This window comes from Tursiops truncatus, chromosome 15 (assembly GCF_011762595.2).
Source record: "Tursiops truncatus isolate mTurTru1 chromosome 15, mTurTru1.mat.Y, whole genome shotgun sequence".
NCBI lineage: Eukaryota > Metazoa > Chordata > Mammalia > Artiodactyla > Delphinidae > Tursiops > Tursiops truncatus.
Genome location: NC_047048.1, coordinates 52,266,116 through 52,292,694, shown reverse-complemented (window position 1 = coordinate 52,292,694; position 26,579 = coordinate 52,266,116). Strand labels below are relative to the sequence as shown.

General features: G+C 38.9%; 1 protein-coding gene across 1 annotated transcript in view; it reads right to left on the bottom strand.

Annotated features, from left to right (window-relative positions):
- Positions 1-1,056: 1,056 nt before the first annotated feature.
- The window catches only part of HAO1 (hydroxyacid oxidase 1), a 64,471-nt gene continuing 38,948 nt past the window's right edge, over positions 1,057-26,579 (bottom strand). The window contains exons 5-8 of the mRNA XM_019941499.2: positions 9,872-9,963; positions 3,229-3,387; positions 3,044-3,113; positions 1,057-1,127 (exon numbers count right to left, since the gene is read on the bottom strand). Of these exons, the coding sequence (XP_019797058.1) occupies positions 1,057-1,127; positions 3,044-3,113; positions 3,229-3,387; positions 9,872-9,963 (392 nt within the window). The remainder of the gene's footprint in view (positions 1,128-3,043; positions 3,114-3,228; positions 3,388-9,871; positions 9,964-26,579) is intronic.

The window sequence follows — 26,579 nt, the reverse complement described above, 5'->3', positions numbered from 1 at the left end:
CCCCAGCAGGAGTTGGGACAGATCACAGGGTGGTATTCAGGCACCGGTGAGGATCCCCGTGCCCAAGGAAACATGACATTAAATAGCAAAGAAAAGAGACCTTGACAGGTTAAGAGAAAAACCTTGAAAGAAAGGAAAAGGCCTTTTTCCTGCTTTTTTGAACAGGGGGCCCACATCTTCACTTGACATGGCCCTCACAAAGCATGTAGCTGGCCCGGTACATGACTATGAGTGGAAAGAAGCAAACGAGTAAAGAAGAGGAACTAGGAGGTATAAGAGAATGAATGGGTATGCACAGGGAACAGAGAGGTAGTTCGGGCTCAGAGATTAAAATAGTTGAATTCCACAGTTACAAATTGACCCGATATCTTCTTTTCAAAAAATGCTTTATTTCTCTCTGAATAAGAAGCAATCTATATCATAAAATACTCAGATATATTCTGATACTAAAGCTGTGAATGGAAATCTACATTCAAAGAAGTAGAATAGCCCAGGGTGTTAAAAAGTATCTAGAAAAAACACAAATTACCACCAACTTATCCTAATTCTCTCAAGTGCTATCTCCTTAGTGTTGTGAATTCAAATCTCCTGTTTCTCCAGGCACATCCAGCCTTCTGAACCTGCGCTTAGATTTTAAGAACACAGTTTTAGGGATATCCACACACAATGCAGGTTAATAAACAGGGAGATCATTATCTTTTTACCTCTGCACTAGCTAGGTCCAATTTCACCCAAGGATATCTTTTGTTTTGTAGCACGTGAGGCTGCCAGGGGATGACGTTGTCTAAATCCATTTTCAATGTTTTCTTTTTAACAGTTAATATATTTCCAGGATGCTAGTCCATTTCTTTCTAAAAGGTTCCTAGGACACTCATTGAAAAGTCAAAAGCAATGAACTTAAAATAGCAAGGGATTGCTATTTTGTTGGAGAAGAACGACACCCTTTGTATCGAAGTGGGGAATTACAGACTGTGGTCACCCTCTGCACAGTGTCTCTTTGTCAAGTAATACACACCAAAAAAAAAAATAATACAGATGGGAAAATATTGTGCACTGTCAGATCTTGGAAACGGCCAAAAGATTTTTCCTCACCAATGTCTTGTCGATGACTTTCACATTCTGGCACCCTGAAAAAATAATGCATACATTTAATATGAAATGAATGCAATAATAATCAGGCAGGTAATCGTTTTCCCAAGGAATGTAAAACTTGACAAATGTAAGGTTTATGATTCAAGGTAAGCTTGCCAAATCTTATGTGGCATGAGACCATTTTTATTACCTAAACAGTCCTTAACACAAAATGACTGGCACATATTTTTATTAACACAAAGAGTATATTCTTTTCTGCCACATTTAATAGAGAGTCAGTGGCTGAAAGCTCTCTTTTAGGATATGTCTGTAGCAAATTAAAATGCAGAGTGAGGATCCAGAGAATGGCGTTCTTCTCACTGATGCTGTGTCCACACAGCCTCAGCTCAGGAGAGTGTAGACCACTGATCTCCAGAATTCTATCTGTGGGGACAATCTGAGTGACACGAATCACAGAAAAGGAAGCCCTCATTACTTTCAGAAGTGGGGGAGGTGATAATTGACTCATGGTGATTCTTTGCATCTAGAGGTCCATTCTGAGTCAAATTCAGTCACTAGGAATAATGGTGATTATTTACTTGTTCGTTCCTTCAGCAAATACTTATTATTTACGTGCTATGCACGGCTCTAGACACTGGGGATACTGCAGTAAAGATAACAAAGATCCCTGCCTCAGGGTTCTTACTTCCAGAGAGGAAACAGAAAATACATAATGCATGTAATTAAAAAATTAATTATGTGATAGATTATCTATAGAAGGTGTTAGGTGTTATGGAAAAATAATGAAATAGTAACAGGGAAAAAAACTGGAAGTTGAGTGGGTGGAGGACAAATTGCCATTTTAAATACGGTGGTCTGGATGGGACACTGTGAGAAAGTAGGATGTAAGTGAGACTTGAAGGACATGGGAGAGTTAGCCACGTAGATATCTGGGGAATGAGCGTCCAGGTAGGAGGCGCGGCCAAGGCCAAAGCCCTAAGGCTGAAATATGTCTGACATGGTCAAGGATAATCAAGGAGGCAAATGTGGCCTGGGTGGAATAAGCAAGAGTGAGAGTGGGAGGAGCTGAAGTCAGAGAGGTGACAGAGGTCAATCACATAAGACCTCGTAGACCATCGTAAAGACTTCAGCATTTACTCTGAATAAATTGAGAGCCATTGGAGGGTTCTGATCAGAAGAGTGATATGACCTGAGTTCATGTTTAAAAGGATAGTCCTGATGCTGTGATCAGAATAGACTGGGACAGGGATGGAAGCAACGATAGACAGGCTGACCCGAAATTCCCTAGGAAAGAGAGACAACGATGGGAAGGATACACAGGAAGACCATCACAATATCCAAGAAGAAGAAAGATCATGAAGGCTCCAGACAGGCTGGTGGCAGAGGAGGTGGTGAGTAGGTCTCTTTTACAGAAAGCACCTCTGTGGATGTGAGGGTATGAGAGACAAAAGGAGTCAAGAGTGACTTAAGATTTTTGATCTGAGCAACTGAGATAATAGTATTAACATGAACTGAGACTGGAGAGTTGGAAGGTAGAGCAGGTTTAAAGGGGAAAGTTGGCAGTTTAGTTTTAGACAGGTAGACTTTGAGATGCCCCTTAGACATCCAGATGGAGCTGTTGACTAGCCAGTTAGATTTCTCATTCATGTGTTAAGAGAGGAGGAAGGGTTCAATGTAGTGTTCACCATTAAGGTACTAGTAAGACTCACCAAAATATCCCTGAGAAGACTGTCAAAGGCTAAGTGACCACTCCAGACAGCACACACTGTGGAGTTTCTCCGTCCAGAGAGCACTCTGCACTACAGCTGTGAGTATGCAGCCAACGTTAAATTGAATTACACTCCAAATGATTCCATCCTCTTCCCCTTCAAATTCACTTCTCTCCACCAAGGAGCCTGGCCTAAAGACACCCAGAAGAAAAGAAGTTGTAAATGAGAGTACCAAGTCTTACCACTCAGAGCCATGGCCAACCAGAATTCTTCCTTCAGTATCTCAAGGACATCCTGAACGCCTTTCTCTCCCTAAGCAAATAGAAGACACAGATCTTTTGAGTAAGTCAGTCTGAATGGTTTCACAGATTTATTTCACAGTTGAGTCATCCTGTTTTATATATTTATTGCTTTGTCCTCTCATTACCTGCAAAGCCAGGCCCCAAATGATCGGTCTCCCCACAAACACAGCCTTGGCTCCCAGGGCCAGAGCTTTCAGAATATCGGTCCCCTTCCGTACACCCCCATCCAGGAAGACTTCCACCTTCCCTTCCACAGCCTCCACAATTTCTGGCAGAACGTCAATCTGTGGAGACAAGAGGTCAGTAAAGTGATACTATGCATGCTGAATTGTTCTCCAATTCAACTTCCTCAGGCCACCAACCACCTGACAGGGCTTAGAGTGAAAGAGGCTAGGTTTAGAATCAACAGTAAAGCTATTCCCTCCTAAAATAAGAGGTGCAAATGCTAGTAATAAAAAACCAACTAAATTTGGAACTGACTTATTTTTCTATCAAAATCCAAGGGTTTTATTCTATTCCTGATATTCAAATTCAAATATCATGATCCAAAAAATATATAAACACAATTTAAAAGCACGTAATGATCTTAAAAGACACAGAGCTGTTTTTTCATTAAACACATAAATATAAATGAATTATCTTGCTCATATAAATTATTCTGAACATTATTTACTCATTGAAAAATGAGTTGTTAAAATTCATACTCAGGTTGTGGTAGAAGAAATGGTATATAAAAATGCAAACACCACCAGTCACAGAAAATCTTAGTCTCTGATTTTCCCATCCAAAATACGGGAATATGTACAATAATGTAGCAAATATATATAATAATATAGGAAACATCCAGCTGTACATTAGAGAATTCTCCCTGATAACATTTTTCTTGCCTTTAAGGAAAATGACCACATGAAACTTGAAGATCCTCATCTTGATTGGCAATTGATGATAGGCTTATATCAGCACTAGAGAATATAAGATCCTCATTGAGGTCGATCTGGTATATTGCACTATTGTTCTTAATTCTTCACACCACTTTGAACCCACTTTTTCCAAGACCACTTGGCAGTGTTTCCTACTAAAAGAAACAGAGTGCACTTGCCACTACTCGACAGTGGCCTTGGCCTTGCAACTACTTTGGCCAATGACACTTGAGCAGAGGTGGCAGAGTGCCGTTTCTGGGCATAAGCCTTAAGAGACCTCGTGCATTTCAATTTTCTCCTGCACCTTGCATGGGAGGAGAATCCCCCAGGCAGTGCTTTCCCTTTAGCTAGACCCAGAGAAAATATTCAGCAAGCAGAGCTGCCCCATCCAAGCCCAGCTGGACCTGAAACTTGGAGCACAGCCATCTAACCAGTACCAAATCTAGATCGGCAGACCCCCAGTTGACACAAAGATTCATGGGAATAAAGACTCTGTTGATTTAAATCACTGAGTTTTTAATCTTTGTTTTCTAGCTCATAACGTTGGCTAATAGCCAACAATTTTAATAGCTAGTAACTGATACAATTGGCTACTTTGATGTGAATCTTTGCACTTGAGGGTGGAAACAATCCTCAAGGTGACCTGTAGATCAAAATCTGTAGAAATTATCCACTTTCATCCCCAAGTATTTAAATATAAAATTAAGTCCATACATTCAAGTGCAGTTTTTCTAGAAATAATTGTGCTGAAATCACTCAAAAGCTTTCCCACTTCTCCCCTAAAATTTTAGAGGCTCAACTTAAAGAGAGTTTTGTGTAAAAGGTTGAAGACCAAACCTGACTACAGATTTGGAGGAAGTGAAGGCAACAGTTGGAGCAGGGCCCCTAAAACGTTTGGCAGGTAGTGTGATTTTCCCCTTTTCCTTTTGGCTTTTCTGCCTGGCCAAACATGCTTTGGATCCATTTACATACGTCCCTTTACCTATACATAGTCCTCTTTTTACAGTCAGGCAAGTTACATCAACATATAAATGCTACAATTTCCAAGTGATGATGCAAGCTATAATTAAGCATATTTCCCCATTTGAAACCAAAACCAAAGAAAAATATTAGCTAGCTTGGGTTCAATACACATTTTCACAGTCACGCAAATCAAGTCTGTTTAGGATATTTCCAATGCCCAAACTAGCCTAAAAAATAAACTAATAAGGTACTTAAAATGTGAATCCTGGGTTATAAAATTTAGTCCAGATTGGTGTTTCCTGTGTCCTTGGACAAGGATGTTCTATCCATAGCTGAGCATTTCTATCCTCCCTTTCTTCTTTCTGGAGCTGCAGTTTTACTGTGTATATATTATGCAGAATAATTCTGATCAGAGCAGATTAAATAAGTAAATGTAGTAGAAAAATCCACTATTTTATGACTGTTCTGTTTCCCTTTTTTTCAGCTTGCTACACATCTAAGAGACAATTCATTTCAGCTTTTCTTTCCTTAAAGGTTCTTTAGACAACTAATTTCAGGCTTATCTCCAGCAGAGTTAATCTACAGGAAAATACGGTAAGATTCCAATGTACTACTACTCACTCATCCATCCATTCATTGATTTTTTTTTAACATCTTTATTGGAGTATAATTGCTTTACAATGGTGTATTATTTTCTGCTTTATAATGAAGTGAATCAGCTATACATATACATATATCTCATTCATTGATTTATCAAACACTTTATTGATTACCTGGCAGATTCCAGGCATTATGCCAGGCAGTTTAAGGAATCCAAAATGAATCCCACAGGGATCTGACTCCCAAAGAGCTCCCCTCTTTCCTGTTCCTGCTCAAGGTACACACTTCCAGGTCCCCCCTGTCCCACAAAACTTCCACTCACAGGGGGCTTCCATCTTTCTACATTCTTATAGCATCCAGTCCTATACTCTTGATTTCCAAACCAAAGCAGTTGAGCACAAACAAAAACAGAAAAGCCAGAGGTGCTTTAGTTAACAGTGAAGGAGACAGATTCCAGGCCATTGCCCACAAGTCCTCCTCTGACTCTCTACCCATCACGCTTCACCAGGCAGCCCTGCCTGGGGGTGGGGATGTGAGTTCTACTAAGCACGTTTAGAAAATCACTGGTCCATATAGGTCTGGCGATTGTTTGCAACTGTAAAAATGACTGCAACTATTTCCTTCCCTATCTCCATTTCCTTGCAACATGACATTTCCGCTTCTCCCATCATGAGGGAGAAATGGGGCCAGAAGAGTCTACTTCCTCACCCCTTGAATCTAAACCAGCCTTGTGACTTGCTTTCACCAATAGAACAAGAGAGAAGTGACAGTGTGCCTGTTCTAAGCCTAGAGCTCAAGAGGCTTTGCATATTTCCACTTGCTCTCTAGGAAACCAGGCCACCTAATATGCTAGATGTGAGACGATGCAGAGTCATCCCTGCTGATGTCATCCTACACTAGTCTGCCCTAGTAGACCCAGCAATGGACCACATACGCATATGAGTGAGCCCAGCCAGGACCAGAAAAACCTCCCAGTGGATATCAGCTCAAATTGCCAACACACAAAGTTGTGACATGAATAAATGGCTGTTGGATTTTAGCCAGTAAATTTCAGAGTGGTTTGTTACACAGCAAAAGCTAACTGATATATCAAGTGTCTCTCAGAGGTAGAATTTCATGAATTCCTTTCAGAAGGAAAAATGAAAGATCTCATAGAATATGCCCAAGGACTCAACTTTAGAAACACTGATTTAACAACTCAAAGTTTATTTTCTGAAAAGGTTTTACAGTTGAGAATTTTGACTAGAAAGGAATGTCATATTTTTAAGTTTAAGGTATTTTGGGTCCAGTTAGCATCAAAACAAAAATGAAAAAAGAATTCTCCTAGGGTTCAAAGACTCCAGAGAATTTGTCTTTAGACCCCAGTTTGAGATGTTCCAGTACTGTGGATTTTGGAAATTGATTTGATTCTGCCATATCATTCGCTAATTACTCCAAGACAAGTCTTGGCCACATTATTACCTTCAGGGTAAGGATCTTAACATGAACTTATTTTTAAACTCTTTGCTGTAGCAGGGGTCTGGCAGTGGTTCTTGGTAGCGTTGCATTAAGATGGACTTAAGTCAAACTCCTGTTCTAGGACTCCTAATGATAAGTATTTCTCCATACAAAGAAACTCTGTGATTTATAGAAATGTAGAAATCATATAATCCAGATGTTCTATTTTTGCAACCAACACAACGTTATGAAGAGGCTCAGGCTGAAAAGTTTGAGCAACTTGCTCACCCAGCTCTCACCCCTCAGAGGAGGCAAGACAAGGACTTGAACCCAAAACTCTGGGTTCATTTCAATGCTCTGCCAGTGAAATCATGTTGCCTCTTTGGCTCTGAATTATGATGTCACAGAATGTGCAGGAGAGCAAGTCCTTCTGTGTATCTACTGAAAAGTTCTACACCACAGCATCCTCCAAGCCTTTTGCCACACACCTCAAAATCACCATACTGAGAGAAAAGCACCTTCACTATAAACTCAATACTGTTTCACATTCCTCTCATTGTCATGCACCTTAAATTTGCTCTAAAGTAGGAGGCAAAACTCAAGCAAGCATCTCCTCTCATGTACACATCATGCAAAGGAGAGGGTAATTGTTTTTCTTAAAATAGTCTCTGAGACCACAACTCAAAAAACTCTTTTAGATAAGTTTCCATATTCCCTCAGCCAGAAGGAAATAAATCACACCATTTAGATATTTTCCCCTTAAAATCTAGTTAGATTTGATTTCAGTAGATTTAAATTTTATTTTTAGAAAACAAACTGAATTTGGCCTGCACACTAAGTCTACATCTTCATACAAAAGAGAGTCATAAATCAGCGGAAAAGCCTTGAACTGTGACCATCTTCTCCCTGCCCAAAGGAGCTCTTCACCCTCCACTGCAGGTAATGTTTAATATCACCTAAAAAGATGGGTCTTTATAAGTAATGCTGAATTGGAAAGAGCTGACAACTTCCAATTTTATGATTTTAATTATTGACTGCGTGCAAAGACTTGATTCATTCCTATCATTAGCCCATTAGTGCTTCACGAAAAAGTCTGAGTGCAAATGCGTATACCCAATAGCTCCCTGTCATCATTCAATCTGCCCTAACCTACACAGCATCCGTGGCTTTAGCTAAATCAGCCTGCTAGTTTAATGCAACAGTAATCCACTACTACTTTACTAAATTATTTGAATAAATTCAAATATTCATCCCAATTAAAGCCATCCACTATTAACTATGACTAAATGGTTCTGACAAAAGGGGGAAATGCATATGATGATCCAGCTCAGAAATGATGGCCTAGGAAGTCCATTCACATTATTTTGTAGATACATATTTATTTAAGTTTTGTTACATGATGCTAGCTTACTTTGCCTATGATAGATAATTGAGATTATAGAACACTAAAGTTTAAAGGCACCAAAGAAGTAATCTAATTGATTTTTAAACTTTAAAAGATGAAAAAACTGAAATTCGGAGGGACTATTGAGTCCTTCTGCCCCATAGCAGGTCAGGCCCTTCTCTCTTTCCTTGGCTCTCATAATTATGTGGGCCACCTCATTGATCTTCCTGTCCCCTGTAATGCCACAGTCCAATTTGTGATACTCGTTGCTGCTAACTCAGGGCTTTGCTATTGCATATTCAATGACATAATATTAAAGGACCTCCTCCCAGACCTCTCCTAGCAGGTGTATTTCCCAGGACTCCCGACTCCCACCAGGTAGTGCAAACAAAATGGATTCCTTGGTATTCCCCAAACACATCTCACTCTTTCCCATTCCACTTTTAGACTCACACTCGTAAAAACAGGGGTCCACATGAGAACAGAGCAGAGGTGAAAGGCAACTGCAGTCCCATTGCCTCATCTAAAAGAATCTTGGTCATGTTCCCACAAGTGGACAGCCTGTAAGGGGACCCCACCCCACTCCACCTACAGCTTCTGGCCTCCATTCTAGATCATGGATCCATGAAATCCACCCCTAGATATGTGTCTGCTTCCATGACTTTTGGTCCACTTCTGGGCCCACCAATCCTTGATCTTAAAATCAACCCCTGGTTGGACTCCTTGGCTCTTGGCCTTTTTGGAGCTAATTGCTCTCCTTTACAGTTTTAACTCCATCCCAAATCATTCCAACCAGCTTAGTTTACTTTTATATCTGGATTCTGGACTCTTATTTGCCTAGCATAGTGTGTACAGTGTATACAAAACATAGATTCACATTGGATCTCCTGGGTAGCTGTCAAAAATACTAGTGCCTCTGCCTCCCCTGGTCCTGCAAGATTCTGATGGATGGATCTAGGGTGCAGCCTGGGAATTAGGATTCTTTACAGTTTCCCAGGTGATTCCAATATGCAGCCAAGGTAGTTCACAGCTCCAACAGAGTAGCTTGTTTGCAGCAGACATCTCCTCACCTGGACCACAGGATTTCTACCTCCTTTCCCCACCTGCCCTCACTCTGCAGTTCTTCAACTCCCACCTCCAGGAAACTCATGGCATATTTTCTTTCATACTCCAATTTATAATATACTTATTGGTATATTTATGAAAACAGGAATAATCCCTGCCTACTAATGGCTTGGTATTTAACACAGACTTTTATAAGTTTACAAATAAATAGACCGAATAGTGATCTAATTTAGGTAGTTACTTGCCACTAAACTTAAAATCTGAGCTCTTACCTATATTCATACATATTTTACCTTGAGTATTCACACAAAAATATATACACAAGGAAAGGCAGTCATAGAGATAGCCAAAAGTGGGATAGAAATGGGAATACCAGTTGAGGCATTTGCCAAAACTCACAGTGGCTGGCACCCCGTCGAGCTGTCGACCCCCATGATTTGACACCAAGATCCCGTCCAAACCATGTTTAACTGCCTCCCTGGCATCATCACCTAGAAAGAGCAAGACAACCATTGTATGGAAAAGGCAACTTAATAAAGGCTTGAGTTCTGAGGCCAAAGCATCCCAGTCAAAGGGAGCCTGACCTCATACATACGTATCTTGCTTGGAAATTTTAACACAGAAATACACTCAAGGGTTAAATCTGGAATTATAGTGATGGCTTCTTTGGCCAAAAAAGGTTAACACTTAGAACAATTTAATGATAAAATAGAATTATCAATAGACAGAAAATTGACATGCAGTTAAAAATGTATTTATCCTGAAAAGTAAATACTCTTGCTAAGTAATTTTGTTATTAACAAGATCATATTATTTAGCATTTAATATAAATATTCCTCTACAATTTAATAACATAAAAGAACATCCAAGTAGCAAGCACTTTCAGTACAACAGGTGATGAACAAGTCTATTTCCAAAACATTCCTTAATATAAAGATATAACTTTAATAATTATTTTAAGTAATAGTGTTCTATAATTAAATGTATTTTTCCCATTGAAATATACAAAAATGTAATATTAAAATTATATGCTACACCTCTAATCATGCTTCAAAATATATTGGTTTCTGAAAATATAGTTAAATAATAGATTAACATTTTCTTAAATCAGTTTCCAACTTTTTTTATACTTTATATTTTAACTATTATTTTCAATATTCTCCCAATAAAAAACATTTTCTAACAGAATTACAAAAATAACACTGGTTCTCCAATTTAACACTCAAAGATAGTCCAAGGTTGTAGTGAAATCAGATTTTGGAAACTTAAGCAGATAGATACAGAACATTGTATATATTCATAAATTCAGCAATGGAGATCAAAGGCAGACCTGACAAGAATAATAAAAAAAGATTCACAGGAGAATTTATAATTCTGGTTGTTTGAAAGTTTTATGCTAAATCACCATCTTCCAAACTGTGTTTCATGGAATACTGCTTTTTAAATGTTCCCATTTTTCAAAATAATGCTAGAAATATTTTTCTTCTAAAATTATAGGTACATGGAAATGTAAACCCATGTGGTATAGACTGAATATTTGTGTCCTTAAAAATTCACATGATCTAGATTGGTCCAAGATAGCAGAGTAGAAGGATGTGCATTCACTCCCCCTTGTGAGAGGACCAGAATCACAACTAACTGCTGAACAATCATCGACAGGAAGACACTGGAACTCACCAAAAAAATACTCCACATACAAGGACAAAGGAGAAGCCACCAGAAGATGGTAGGAAGGGTGCAATCACAATAAAATCAAATCCCATAACTTCTGGGTGGTTGACTCACAAACAGAAAAACAATTATACCATAGAAGTCCACCCACAGGAGTGAAGGTTCTGAGCCCCATGTCAGGCTTCCCAACCATGGGAGGAGGAATTCCCAGAGAAGCAGGCTTTGAAGTTAACTGGGATTAGATGGCAGGACTTTGACAGGTCTGGGGGAAACAGAGACTCCACTCATGGAGGGCACACACAAAGTAGAGTGCACATCAGGACACAGGGGGAAGGAACACTGACCCTATAGGAGACTGGATCAGACCTACCTGCTTGTGTTGGAGGGTCTTCTGCAGAGGCAGGGGGTGGCTGTGGCTCACCACAGGGACATGGACACTGGCAGCAGAAGTACTAGGAAGCACTCCTTGGTGTGAGCCCTCCCAGAGTCCACCATTAGCCCCACCAAAGGGTCTGTAGGCTCCAGTGCTGAGTCATCTCAGACTGAACAACCAACAGGGGGGAACTCAGCCCCACCCATCAGCAGACCAGCAGATTAAAGTTGTATTGAGCTCTGCACACAAGAGCAATGCCCAGCTGAACCCACCACCAGTCCCTTCCATCAGGAAGCTGGCATAAGCCACTTAGACAGCCTCATCCACTAGAGATCAGACAGCAGAAGCAAGAAGAACGACAATCCTGCAGCCTGTGGAACAAAAACCATATTCACAGAAAGATAGACAAAATGAAAAGGCAGAGGACTATGTACCACATGAGGGAACAAGATAAAACTCCAGAAAAACAACTAAATGAAGTGGAGATAGGCAACCTTCCAGAAAAGAATTGAGAATAATGATAATGAAGGTGATCCAAAACCTTGGAAAAAGAATGGAGGCAAAGGTTCAGAAGATGCCAGAAATGTTTAACAAAGACCTAGAAGAATTAAAGAACAAACAAACAGAGAGGAACAATACAATAACTGAAATGAAAAATACACTAGAAGGAATCAATAGCAGAATAACTGAAGTAGAAGAATGGATAAGTGGCCTGGAAGACAGAATGGTGGAATTCACTGCCATAGAACAGAATAAAGAAAAAGAATGAAAAGAAATGAAGACAGCCTAAGAGACCTCTGGGACAGCATTAAACGAACCAACATTCACATTATAGGGGTCCCAGAAGCAGAAGAGAGAGAGAAAGGACCCAAGAAAATATTTGAAGAGATTATAGTTGACAACTTCCATAACATGGGAAAGGAAATAGTCACCCAAGTCCAGGAGGTGTAGAGAGTCCCAGGCAGGGTAAACCCAAGGAGAAACACACCGAGACACAAAGTAATCAAATTAAAGACAAAGAAAAATTATTAAAAGCAACAAGTGAAAAATGACAAACAAAATACAAGGGAAGAGGCTGAACAGGATGATGGCAGAAGAGTAAGACGCAGAGATCACCTTCCTCCCCACAGATACACAAGAAATACATTTACTTGTGGAACAACTCCTACAGAACACCTACTGAATGCTGGCAGAAGACCTCAGACCTCCCAAAAGGCAAGAAAGTCCCCACGTACCTGGGTAGGGCAAAAGAAAAAAGAATAAACAGAGACAAAAGGATAGGGACGGGACCTGCACCAGTGGGAGGGAGCCGTAAAGGAGGAGAGGTTTCCACACACTAGGAAGCACCTTCGCGGGCAGAGACTGCGGGTGGTGGAGAGGGAAAGCTTCGGAGCTATGGAGGAGAGCACAGCAACAGGGCTGCGGAGGGCAAAGCGGAGAGATTCCTGCACAGAGGATCGGTGCCGACTGGCACTCACCAGCCCGAGAGGCTTGTTGTCTCACCTGCCAGGGTGGGCGGGGCTGGGAGCTGAGGCTCTGGCTTCGGTCGGAGCGCAGGGAGAGGACTGGGGTTGGCAGCGTGAACACAGCCTGCAGGGGATTAGTGCACCATGGGTAGCCGGGAGGGAGTCCGGGGAAAAGTCCTGACCTGCTGAAGAGGCAAGAGACTTTTTCTTCCCTCTTTGTTTCCTCGTGTGCAAGGAGAGGGGATTAAGAGTGCTCCTTAAAGGAGCTCCAGAGACGGGCGCGAGCCGCAGCTAACAGCGCGGACCCCAGAGAAGGGCATGAGACGCTAAGGCTGCTGCCGCCGCCACCAAGAAGCCAGTGTGCGAGCACAGGTCACTATCCACACCCCGCTTCCAGGGAGCCTGTGCAGCCCACCACTGTCAGGGTCCCGGGATCCAGGGGGGACAACTTCCACGGGAGAACGCATGGCACGCCTCAGGCTGGTGCAATGTCCCACCAGCCTCTGTCACCGCAGGCTCGCCCTGCACTCCGTACCACTCAATCCCCCTGGCCTGAGTGAGCCAGAGTTCCCGAAGCAGCTGCTCCTCTAACCCCGTCCTCTCTGAGCGAAGAACAGACACCCTCCGGTGACCTACATGCAGAGGCGGGGCCAAATCCAAAACTGAGCCCTGGGAACAGTGAGAACAAAGAAGAGAAAGGGAAATCTCTCCCAGCAGCCCCAGAAGCAGTGGATTAAAGCTCCACAATCAACTTGATGTACCCTGCCTGCACCTGTGGAATACATGAATATACAGTGATCCCAAATTGAATACATGAATATACAGTCATCCCAAATTGAAGAGGTGGACTTTGAGAGCAAGATTTATTATTTTTTCCCCTTTTCCACTTTTTGTGAGTGTGCATGTGTAGGCTTCTGTGTGAGATTTTGTCTGTATAGCTTTGCTTCCACCATTTGTCTTAGGGTTCTATCCGTCCGTGTTTTTGTTTTGTTTTGTTTTGTTTTTTGGGGGTTTTTAAAAATTTTTTCTGAATAATTACTCTTTATTTTAATTATTTTATTTTATCTTACTTTAATTTATATTATTTTATCTCTTTCTTCCTACCTTTCTTCCTTCTCATCTTCCTCCTTCCCTCCCTCCTTTCTTTCTTTCTTTCTTTCTTTATTTATTTATTTCTACTTTTTCTTCCTTTTCTTCTGAGCCATGTGGATGAAAGTCTCTTGGTGCTGCAACCAGGAGTCAGTGCTGTACCTCTAAGGTGGGAGAGCCAACTTCAGGAACTGGTCCACAAGAGACCTCCCATGTCCACATAATACCAAATGGTGAAAATCTCCCAGAGATCTCCATCTCAACACCAGCTCCCAGCTTCACTCCACGACCAGCAAGCTACAGTGCTGGATATCCTATGGCAAACAACTAGCAAGACAGGAACACAACCCCACCTATTAGCAGAGAGGCTGCCTAAAATCCTAATAAGCCCACAGACACCCCAAAACATACCACTGGACGTTGAACTGCCCACCAGAAAGACAAGATCTAGCCTCATCCACCAGAATACAGGCACTAGTTCCCCCCACCAGGAAGCCTACACAACCCACTGAACCAACTTTAGCCAATGGGGACAGACACCAAAAACAACAGGAACTACGGACCTGTAGCCTGCAAAATGGAGACCCAAAACACAGTTATATAAGCAAAATGAGAAGACAGAAAAACACACAGCAGATGAAGGAGCAAGAAAAAAACCTACCAGCCCTAAGAAATGAAGAGGAAATAGGCAGTCTCCCTGAAAAAGAATTCAGAATAATGATAGTAAAGATGATCCAAAATCTTGGAAATAGAATAGACAAAATGCAAGAAACATTTAACAAGGAACTAGAAGAACTAAAGATGAAACAAGCAATGATGAACAACACAATAAGTGAAATTAAAAATACTCTAGATGGGATGAATAGCAGAAAAACTGAGGCAGAAGAACGGATAAGTGACCTGGAAGATAAAATAGTGGAAATAACTACTGAAGAGCAGAATAAAGAAAAAAGAATGAAAAGATCTGAGGACAGTCTCAGAGACCTCTGGGACAACATTAAATGCACCAACATTCGAATTATAGGGGTCCCAGAAGAAGAAGAGAAAAAGAAAGGGACTGAGAAAATATTTGAAGAGATTATAGTTGAAAACTTCCCTAATATGGGAAAGGAAATAGTTAATCAAGTCCAGGAAGCACAGAGAGTCCCATACAGGATAAATCCAAGGAGAAATACACCAAGACACATATTAATCAAACTGTCAAAAATTAAATACTAAGAAAACATATTGAAAGCAGCAAGGGAAAAACAACAAATAACACACAAGGGAATCCCCATAAGGTTAACAGCTGATCTTTCAGCAGAAACTCTGTAAGCAAGAAGGGACTGGCAGGACATATTTAAAGTATGAAGGAGAAAAACCTACAAACAAGATTACTCTACCCAGCAAGGATCTCATTCAGATTTGAAGGAGAAATTGAAACATTTACAGAGAAGCAAAAGCTGAGAGAGTTCAGCACCACCAAACCAGCTTTACAACAAATGATAAAGGAACTTCTCTAGGCAAGAAACACAAGAGAAGGAAAAGACCTAAAATAACAAACCCAATACAATTAGGAAAATGGGAATAGGAACATACATATTGATAATTACCTTAAATGTAAATGGATTAAATGATCCCACCAAAAGACACAGACTGGCTAAATGGAAACAAAAACAAGACCCATATATATGCTGTCAAAAAGAGACCCACTTCAGACCTAGAGACACATACAGACTGAAAGTAAAAGGATGGAAAAAGATATTCCATGCAAATGGAAACCAAAAGAAAGCTGGAGTAGCAATTCTCATATCAGACAAAATATACTTTAAAATAAAGACTATTAGAAGTGACAAAGATGGACACTACATAATGATCAAGGGATCAATCCAGGAAGAAGCTATAACATTTGTAAATGTTTATGCACCCAATATAGGAGCACCTCAATACATAAGGCAAATACTAACAGCCATAAAAGGGGAAATCGACAGTAACACATTCATAGTAGGGGACTTTATCACCTCACTTTCACCATTGGACAAATCATCCAAAATGAAAAGAAATAAGGAAACACAAACTTTAAATGATACATTAAAAAAGATGGACTTAATTGATATTTATAGGACATTCCATCCAAAAACAACATAATACACATTTATCTCAAGTGCTCATGGAACATTCTCCAGGATAGATCATATCTTGGGTCACAAATCAAGCCTTGGTAAATTTAAGAAAATTGAAATTGTATCAAGTATCTTTTCCGACCACAACGCTTTGAGACTAGATATCAATTACAGGAAAAGATCTGCAAAAAAAACAAACACATGGAGGCTAAACAATACACTACTTAATGACGAAGTGATAACTGAAGAAATCAAAGAGGAAATTAAAAAATACCTGGAAACAAATGACAATGGAGACACAATGACCCAAAATCTATGGGATGCAGCAAAAGCAGTTCTAAGAGGGAAGTTTATAGCAGTACAATCCTACCTTAAGAAACAGGAAACATCTTGAATAAACAACATAATCTTGCACCTAAAGCAATTAGAGAAAGAACAACAACAACAACAAAAACCAAAGTTAGCAGAAGGAAAGAAATCATAAAAGATCAGAAATAAATGAAAAAGAAATGAAGGAAATGATAGCAAAGATCAATAAAACTAAAAGCTGGTTCTTTGAGAAGATAAACAAAATTGATAAACCATTAGCCAGACTCATCAAGAAAAAAAGAGAGAAGACTCAAATCAATAGAATTAGAAATGAAAAAGGGGAAGTAAAACCTGATACTGCAGAAATACAAAGGATCATGAGAGATTACTACAAGTAACTTTATGCCAATAAAATGGACAACCTGGAAGAAATGGACAAATTCTTAGAAATGTACAACTTGCTAAGACTGAATCAGGAAGAAATAGAAAATATGAACAGACAAATCACAAGCACTGAAATTGAAACTGTGATTAACTATCTTCCAACATACAAAAGCCCAGAACAAGATGGCTTCCTAGGTGAATTCTATCAAACATTTAGAGAAGAGCTAACACCTATCCTCAAATTCTTCCAAAATATAGCAGAGGGAGGAACACTCCCAAACTCATTCTATGAGGCCACCATCACCCTGATACCAAAACCAGACAAGGATGTCACAAAGAAAGAAAACTACAGGCCAATATCACTGATGAACATAGATGCAAAAATCTTCAACAAAATACTAGCAAACAGAATCCAACAGCACATTAAACGGATCATACACCATGATCAAGTGGGATTTATTCCAGGAATGCAAGGATTCTTCAATATATGCAAATCAATCAACGTGATACACCATATTAACAAACTGAAGGAGAAGAACCATATGATCATCTCAATAGATGCAGAGAAAGCTTTCGACAAAATTCAACACCCATTTACGAGAAAAACCCTGCAGAAAGTAGGCACAGAGGGAACTTTCCTCAACATAATAAAGGCCATATATGACAAACCGAAAGCCAACATTATCCTCAATGGTGAAAAACTGAAAGCATTTCCACTAAGATCAGGAACAAGACAAGGTTGCCCATTGTCACCACTCTTATTCAACATAGTTTTGGAAGTTTCAGCCACAGCAATCAGAGAAGAAAAGGAAATAACAGGAATCCAAATCAGAAAAGAAGAAGTAAAGCTATCACTGTTTGCAGATGACATGATATTATACATAGAGAATCCTAAAGATGCTACCAGAAAACTACTAGAGCTAATCAATAAATTAAGTAAAGTATCAGGATACAAAATTAATGCACAGATATCTCTGGCATTCCTATGCATTAATGATGAAAAATCTGAAAGTGAAATCAAGAAAACACTCCCATTTACCACGGCAACAAAAAGAATAAAACATCTAGGAATAAACCTACCTAAGGAGACAAAAGACCTGTATGCAGAAAATTAAAAGACACTGATGAAAAAATTAAAGATGATACGAATAGATGGAGATATATAACATGTTCTTGGATTGGAAGAAACAGCACTGCGAAAATGACTCTTCTATCCAAAGCAATCTACAGAGTCAATGAAATCCCTATCAAACTACCACTGGCATTTTTCACAGAACTAGAAAAAAAATTTCACAATTTGTAGGGAAACACAAAAGACCCCGAATAGCCAAAGCAACCTTGGGAACGAAAAACAGAGCTGGAAGAATCAGGCTTCCTGACTTCAGATTATACTACAAAGTTACAGTAATCAAGACAGTGTGGTACTGGCACAAAAACAGAAAGATAGATCAATGGAACTGGAGAGAAAGCCCAGAGATAAGCCCACGCACATATGGTCACCTTATCTTTCATAAAGTAGGCAGGAATGTACAGTGGAGAAAGGACAGCCTTTTCAATAACTGGTGCTGGGAAAATTGGACTGCTACATTTTAAAGTATGAGGTGAGATCACTCCCTAACACCATACACAAAAATAACCTCAAAATGGATTAAAGACCTAAATGTAAGGCCAGAAGCTATCAAACTCTTAGAGGAAAACATAGGCAGAACACTCTATGACATAAATCACAGCAAGATCCTTTTTGACCCACCTCCGAGAGAAATGGAAATGAAAACAAAAATAAACAATTGGGAACTAATGAAACTTCAAACCTTTTGCACAGCAAAGGAAGCCATAAACAAGACCAAAAGACAACCCTCAGAATGGGAGAAAATATTTGCAAATGAAGCAACTGACAAAGGATTAATCTCCAAAATTTACAAGCAGCTCATGCAGCTCAATAAAAAAAAAAAAACAACCCAAGCCAAAAATGGGCAGAAGACATAAATAGACATTTCTCCAAAGAAGATATACAGTTTGCCAACAAACACATGAAAGAATGCTTAACATCATTAATCATTAGAGAAATGCAAATCAAAACCACAATGAGATATCATCTCACACCAGTCAGAATGGCCATCATCAAAACATCTAGGAACAATAAATGCTGGGCAGGTGTGAAGAAAGGGAACACTCTTGCACTGCTGGTGTGAATGTGCGTTGGTACAGCCACTGTGGAGAACAGTATGGAGGTTCCTTAAAAAACTACAAATAGAACTACCATATGATCCAGCAATACCACTACTGGGCATATACCCTGAGAAAACCATAATTCAAAAAGAGTCATGTACCAAAATATTCAATGCAGCTCTATTTACAGTAGCCTGGAGATAGAAACAGCCTAAGTGTCCATCATTGGATAAATGGATAAAGAAGATGTGGCACATATATACAATGTAATATTACTCAGCCATAAAAAGAAACGAAATTGAACTATTTGTAATGAGGTGGATGGACCTAGAGTCTTTCATATAGAGTGAAGTAAGTCAGAAAGAGAAAGTGAAATACCGTATGCTAACACATATATATGCAATTTAAGAAAAAAAATGTCATGAAGAACCTTGAAGTAAGACAGGAATAAAGACAAAGACCTACTAGAGAATGGACTTGAGGATATTGGGAGGATGAAGGGTAAGCTGTGACAAAGCGAGAGAGTGGCATGGACACATATACACTACCCAACACAATATAGATAGCTAGTGGTAAGGAGCCACATAGCACAGGGAGATCAGCTTTGTGACTGCCTGGAGGGGTGGGATAGGTAGGGTGGGAGGGAGGGAGACGCAAGAGGGAAGAGATATGGGAACATATGTATATGTATAACTGATTCACTTTGTTATAAAGCAGAAACTAACACACCATTGTAAAGCAATTATACTCCAATCAAGATGTAAAAATAAATAAATAAATAAACAAAAATACAAGGGAACTCCCATAAGGTTAACAGCTGATTTCTCCGCAGAAACTCTATAAGCCAGAAGGAAGTGGCATGATATATTTAAAGTGATGTAAGGGAAGAACCTACAACCCAGATTATTCTACCCAGCAAGGATCTTATTCTGGTTCAACAGAAAAATGAAAAGCTTTACAGACAAGCAAAAGCTAAAAGAATTCAGCACCACAAAACCAGCTCTACAACAAAGGTTAAAGGAACTTCTCTAAGTGGGAAACACAAGAGAAGAAAGGGACCTACAAAAACAATCCCAAAACAATTAAGAAAATGGTAATAAGGACATACATATCGATAATTGCTTAAAAGTGAATGGATTAAATGCTCCAACCAAAAGACACAGGCTTGCTGAATGGATACAAAAGCAAGACCCATATATATGCTGTCTACAAGAGACCCAGTTCAGACCTAGGCAGACATACAAACTGAGTGTGAGGGGGTGCAAAAAGATATTCCATGTAAATGGAAATCAAAAGAAAGCTGGAGTAGCAATACTCATATCATATAAAATAGACCTTAAAATAAAGAATGATACAAAACACAAGGAAGGGCACTCCATAATGATCAAGGGACCAATCCAAGAAGAACATATAACAATTATAAATATATATGCACCCAACATAGGAGCACCACACTACATATGGCGACTGCTAACAAATATAAAAGAGGAAATCAGCAATAACACAATAATAGTGGGGGACGTTAGCACCTCACTTACACCAATGGAGAGATCTTCCAGACAGAAAATTAATAAGGAGACACAGCTTTACATGACACAGTAGACCAGATAGATTTAATTGATATTTATAGGACGCACCATCTGAAAATTGCAGAATACACTTTCTTCTCAAATGCACGTGGAACATTCTCCAGGATAGATCACATCTTGGTCACAAATCAAGGCTTGGTAAATTTAAGAAAATTGAAATCATATCAAGCATCTCTTCCGACAACAATGCTATGAGATTAGAAATAAATTACAGGTGAAAAAACGTAAAACACACAAACACATGGAGGTTAAACAATACATTACAAAATAACCAATGGATCACTGAAGAAATCAAAGAGGAAATAAAAAAGTACCTAGAGACAAATGACAATGAAAACAAGATGATTCAAACCTATGGGATGCAGCAAAAGCAATTCCAAGAGGGAAGTTTATAGCAATACATTCCTACCTCAAGAAACAAGAAATATCTCAAATAAACAAACAACCTTTACAGCTAAAGGAACTAGAGAAAGAAGAACAAGCAAAACCCAAAGTTAGTATAAGGAAAGAAATCACAAAGATCAGAGCAGAAAAAAATGAAATAGAAACAAAGAAAATAATAGCAAAGATCAATAAAACTAAAAGCTGGTTCTTTGAGAAGTTAAACAAAATTGATAAACCTTTAACAAGACTCAGCAAGATAAAGAGAGAGAGGACTCAAATCAATAAATTAGAAAAAGAAGTTACAACTGGCAAAGCATCCTAAGAGACTACTGCAAGCAACTCTATGCCAATAAAATGGACAACCTGGAAGAAATAGAAAAATTCTTAGAAAAATATAACCTTCCAAGACTGAACCATGAAGAAATAGAAAATATGAACAGACCAATCACAAGTAATGAAATTGAAACTGTGATTAAAAATCTTCCAACAAACAAAAGTCAAGGACCAGATGGCTTCACAGGTGAATTTTTCAAAATTTAGAGAAGAGCTAACACCCATCCTTCTCAAACTCTTCCAAAAAATTGTGGGGGGAGGACCCCTCCCAAATTCATTCTACGAGGCCACCATCACCCTGACATAAAAACCAGACAAAGATAATACAAGAAAAGAAAATTACAGAGTAATATCACTGATGAAAATAGATGCAAAAATCCTCAACAAAATAATAGCATACAGAATCCAACAATACATTAAAAGGATCATACATCATGATCAAGTGGGATTTATCGCAGGGGTGCAAGGATTCTTCAATATATGCAAATAAAACAATGTGATACACCATATTAACAAATTGAAGAATAAAAACCATATGATCATTTCAATAGATGCAGAAAAGCTTCTGACAAAATTCAACACCAATTTATGATAAAAACTCTCCAGAAAGTGTGCATAGAAGGAACCTACCTCAGCATAATAAAGGCCATATACGGCAAACTCACAGCAAACATCATTCTCAATGGTGAAAAACTAAAAGCATTTCCTCTAAGATCAGAAAGAAGACAAAGTTGTCCATTCTCACCACCATTATTCAACATAGTTCTGGAAGTCCTAGTCACGGCAATGAGAAAAGAAAAAGAAATAAAAGTAATCCAAATCAGAAAAGAAAAAGTAAAACTGTCACTGTTTGCAGATGACATGACGCTATGCATAGATTATCCTAAAGATGTCACCAGAAAACTACTAGAGCTAATCAATGAATTTGGTAAAGTTGCAGGATACAATATTAATGCACAGAAGTCTCTTGCATTCCTATACACTAACAACAAAAGATCAGAAAGAGAAATTAAGGAAACAATCCATTTCATCATTGTAGCAAAAATAATAAAATACCTAGGAATAAACCTACCTAAGGAGACAAAAGACCTGTATGCAGAAAACTGTAAGACAGTGATGACAGAAATTAAAGGTGACACAAAAAGATGGCGTGATATACCGTGTTCTTGGATTTGAAGATTCAGTATTGTGAAAATACTATACTACCCAAAGCAATCTACAGATTCAATGAAATCCCTATCAAACTACAAATGGCATTTTTCACAGAACAAGAACAAAAAATTTCACAATTTTTATGGAAACCCAAAAAACCCCAAATAGGCAAAGAAATCTTGAGAAAGAAAAACGGAGCTGGAGGAATCAGGCTCCCAGACTTCAGACTATACTACAAAGCTACAGTAATCAAGACAGTATGGTTTTTGGCACAAAAACAGGACTATAGATCAGTAGAACAGAATATAAAGCCCAGTGGTAAACCCACACACATATGGTCACCTTATCTTTGATAAAGGAGGCAAGAATATACAGTGGAGAAAAGACAACCTCTTCAATAAGTGGTCTGGGACAACTGGACAGCTACATGTAAAAGAATGAAATTAGAACACTCCATAACACGGAACACAAAAATAAACTCAAAATGCATTAGAGACCTAAATGTAAAACCAGACACTATAAAACTCTTAGAGGAAAACATAGGCAGAACACTGTATGACTTACATCACAGCAATTTCCTTTTTGACCCACCTCCTAGGTTATGGAAGTAAAAACAAAAAGAACCCAAATAGGACCTAATGAAACTTAAAAGCTTTTGCACAGCAAAGGAAACTATAAACATGATGAAAAGACAAAACTCAGAATGGGAGAAAATATTTGCAAACGAAGTGACTGACAAAGGATTAATCTCCAAAATATACAAACAGTTCATGCAGCTCAATATCAAAAAAACAAACAACATAATACAAAAATGGGCAGAAGACTTAAATAGACATTTCTCCAAAGAAGATATACAGTTTGCCAACAAGCACATGAAAGGATGCTCAACATCACTAATCATTAGAGAAATGCAAGTCAAAACTACAATGAGGTATCATCTCACACTGGTCAGAATGGCCATCATCAAAAATTCTACAAACAATAAATGCTGGAGAGGTGTGGAGAAAAGGAAACCCTCTTGCACTGTTGATGGGAATGTAAATTGGTACATCCACTAAGGAGAACAGTATGGAGGTTCCTTAAAAAAACTAAAAATAGAACTACCATACAACCCAGCATCCCACTATTGGGCATATACCCCGAGAAAACCATAAGTCAAAAAGAGTCATGTATCCCAGTGTTCATTGAAGCACTATTTACAATAGCCGGGACATGGAAGCAACCTCAGTGTCCATCGACAGATGAATTGATAAAGAAGATATGGCACATATATACAATGGAATATTACTCAGCCATAAAAGGAAATGAAAATGAGTTATTTGTAGTGAGGTGGATGGACCTAGATTCTGTCATACTGAGTGAAGTAAGTCAGAAAGAGAAAAAGAAATATCATATGCTAACACATATATATGGAATCTAAAAAAAAAATTGTTCCTGATGTACCTAGGAGCAGGACAAGAATAAAGACTCAGATGTAGAGAATGGACTTGAGGACACGGGGAGGGGGAAGGGTAAGCTGGGACTAAGTGAGAGAGTGGCATGGACATACACACTACCAAGTGTAAAATAAATAGCTAGTGGGAAGCAGCTGCATAGCACAGGGACATCAGCTTGGTGCTTTGTGTCCCCTTAGAGAGGTGGGATAGGGAGGGTGGGAGGGAGATGCAACAGGGAGGAGATATGGGGGTATATGTTTATGTATAGCTGATTCAGTTTGTTATAAAGCAGAAACTAACACACCATTGTAAAGCAATGATACTCCAATAAAGACGTTAAAAAAAACCAAAACAAACAACAAAACAAAACAAACAAAAAACAGATCGGGAGATATACCATGTTCTTGGATTGGAAGAATCAATATTGTGAAAATGACTATACTACCCAAAGTAATCTACAGATTCAGTGAAATCCCTTTCAAATTACCAATGACATTTTTTACAGAACTAGAACAAAAACTCTTAAAATTTGTATGGAGACACAAAAGACCCCGAATACTCAAAGCAATAGTCAAAGCAATATTTTCTGAGGGGAAAAAACAGAGGTGGAGGAATCAGACTCCCTGAGTCCAAACTAAATTACAAAGCTACAGTCATCAAGACAATATGGTACTGGCACAAAAACTGAAATATAGATCAGTGGAACAGGATGGAAAGCCCAGAGATAAACCCACACACAACTATGGTCAACTAATCTATGACAAAGGAGGCAAGGATATACAATGGAGAAAAGACAGTCTCTTTAATAAGTGGTGCTGGGAAAACTGGACAGCTACATGTAAAAGAATGAACTTAGGACATTCCCTAACACCATACACAAAAATAAACTCAAAATTGATTAAAGACCTAAATATAAGGCCAGATGCTATAAAACTCTTAGAGAAAAACATAGGAAAAACACTCTTTGACATAAATCACAGCAAGATATCTTTTGACCCACCTCCTAAAGTAATGGAAATAAAAACAGAGAAAAAATAAATGGAACCTAATGGTACCTAAAAGTTTTTGCACAGCAAAGGAAACTATAAACAAGACGAAAAGACAACCCTCAAATTGGGAGAAAATATTTGCAAACAAATTAACGGACAAAGATTAATCTCCAAAATATACAAGCATTTCATGCAGTTCAATATTAAAAAAACACAAACAACCCAATCCAAAAATGGGCAGAAGACCTAAATAGACATTTCTCCAAAGAAGACCTACAGATGGCCAAGAAGCACATTAAAAAGTGCTCAACATCACTAATTATTAGAGAAATGCAAATCAAAACTACAATGTGGTATCACCTCACACTAGTTAGAATGGGCATCATCAGAAAATCTAAAAACAACAAATGCTGGAGATGGTGTGGAGAAAAGGGAACCCTCTTGCACTGTTGGTGGGAATGTAAATTGATACAGCCACTATGGAGAAGAGTATGGAGCTTCCTTAAAAAACTAAAAATAGAATTACCATATGACCCAACAATCCCACTACTGAGCATATACCTAGAGAAAACCATAATTCAAAAGGCCACATGCATCCCAATTCTCATTGCAGCACTATTTACAATAGCCAGGTCATGGAAGCAACCTAAATGCCCATTGACAGACAAGTAGATAAAGAAGATGTGGTACATATATACAATGGAATATTACTCAGCCATAAAAAAGAATGAAATTGGATCATTTGTAGAGACATGGATGGACCTAGAGACTGTCATACTGAGTGAAGTAAGTTAGAAAGAGAAAAACAAATATTGTATATTAAATCAAGGCATTCTGAAATGCCTTGTGATGTTAAACTTTCCACTTATATACAAAGAAGAAAGACTAGGGAGCTAATATAGTCTTCTGGAGCTGTTTTGCAAATCAATTTTATTCCTGCCAAGTCTTTGCCTGGAGAAGAAATTCTTGGAACTCCATGTGGGACAAGACAAGGAAAGTCAACTGAGGGGCTACTGGACTGTGAACTTCAGTGTCAGAATAAGGACAGTATCATGGCATGTTGTGAAGGTCATCCACCCATAGGTTGTCCCAGCACCCATTTAGTTCATTAAAAAGGAGCAAGCTACTATGCCAAGTTGCCTATTATTGCACTAGGGGGACAGGATTATTGGCTGGTATGTGAGCTTCACAAACAGAACTCCAATTAATCCCCTTGCTTTTCAGTTTCCACTTTTCATCCCCCATCTCTGTCACACTAGACACCCAGAGCCCCTTGAGGCATCCCATTATATGACTTGCTCCTGCTGTCAGGGTTCCCATAAAGACTACCTGCAGAGGTAGTTTTCTTTTCATTTTCCTCCTGTCAACCCGACCTCTTACATTTTGTTTCTTTCATAAATTTCTTGAGGTTTCTCTGCTGTTTGTGCCTCTTATTTTCCTTTGCTTTTTTGTCATAAGTGTTATGTATTTTTGGACTTCTATACTTTAATTTCAGTGGGGTCTTAGTTTTGGTAAGAGTTTTTTGAACCAAAAGCCCAATATACCATCATTTAAAACATGTTTGGAAAATGGTTCTCTAAAGACACAGCCTTAATACAGTGCAGTCCAATCAAACTTTGCTGTGATGATAGAAATGTTCCAGATCTGTGTGATTCCATAAA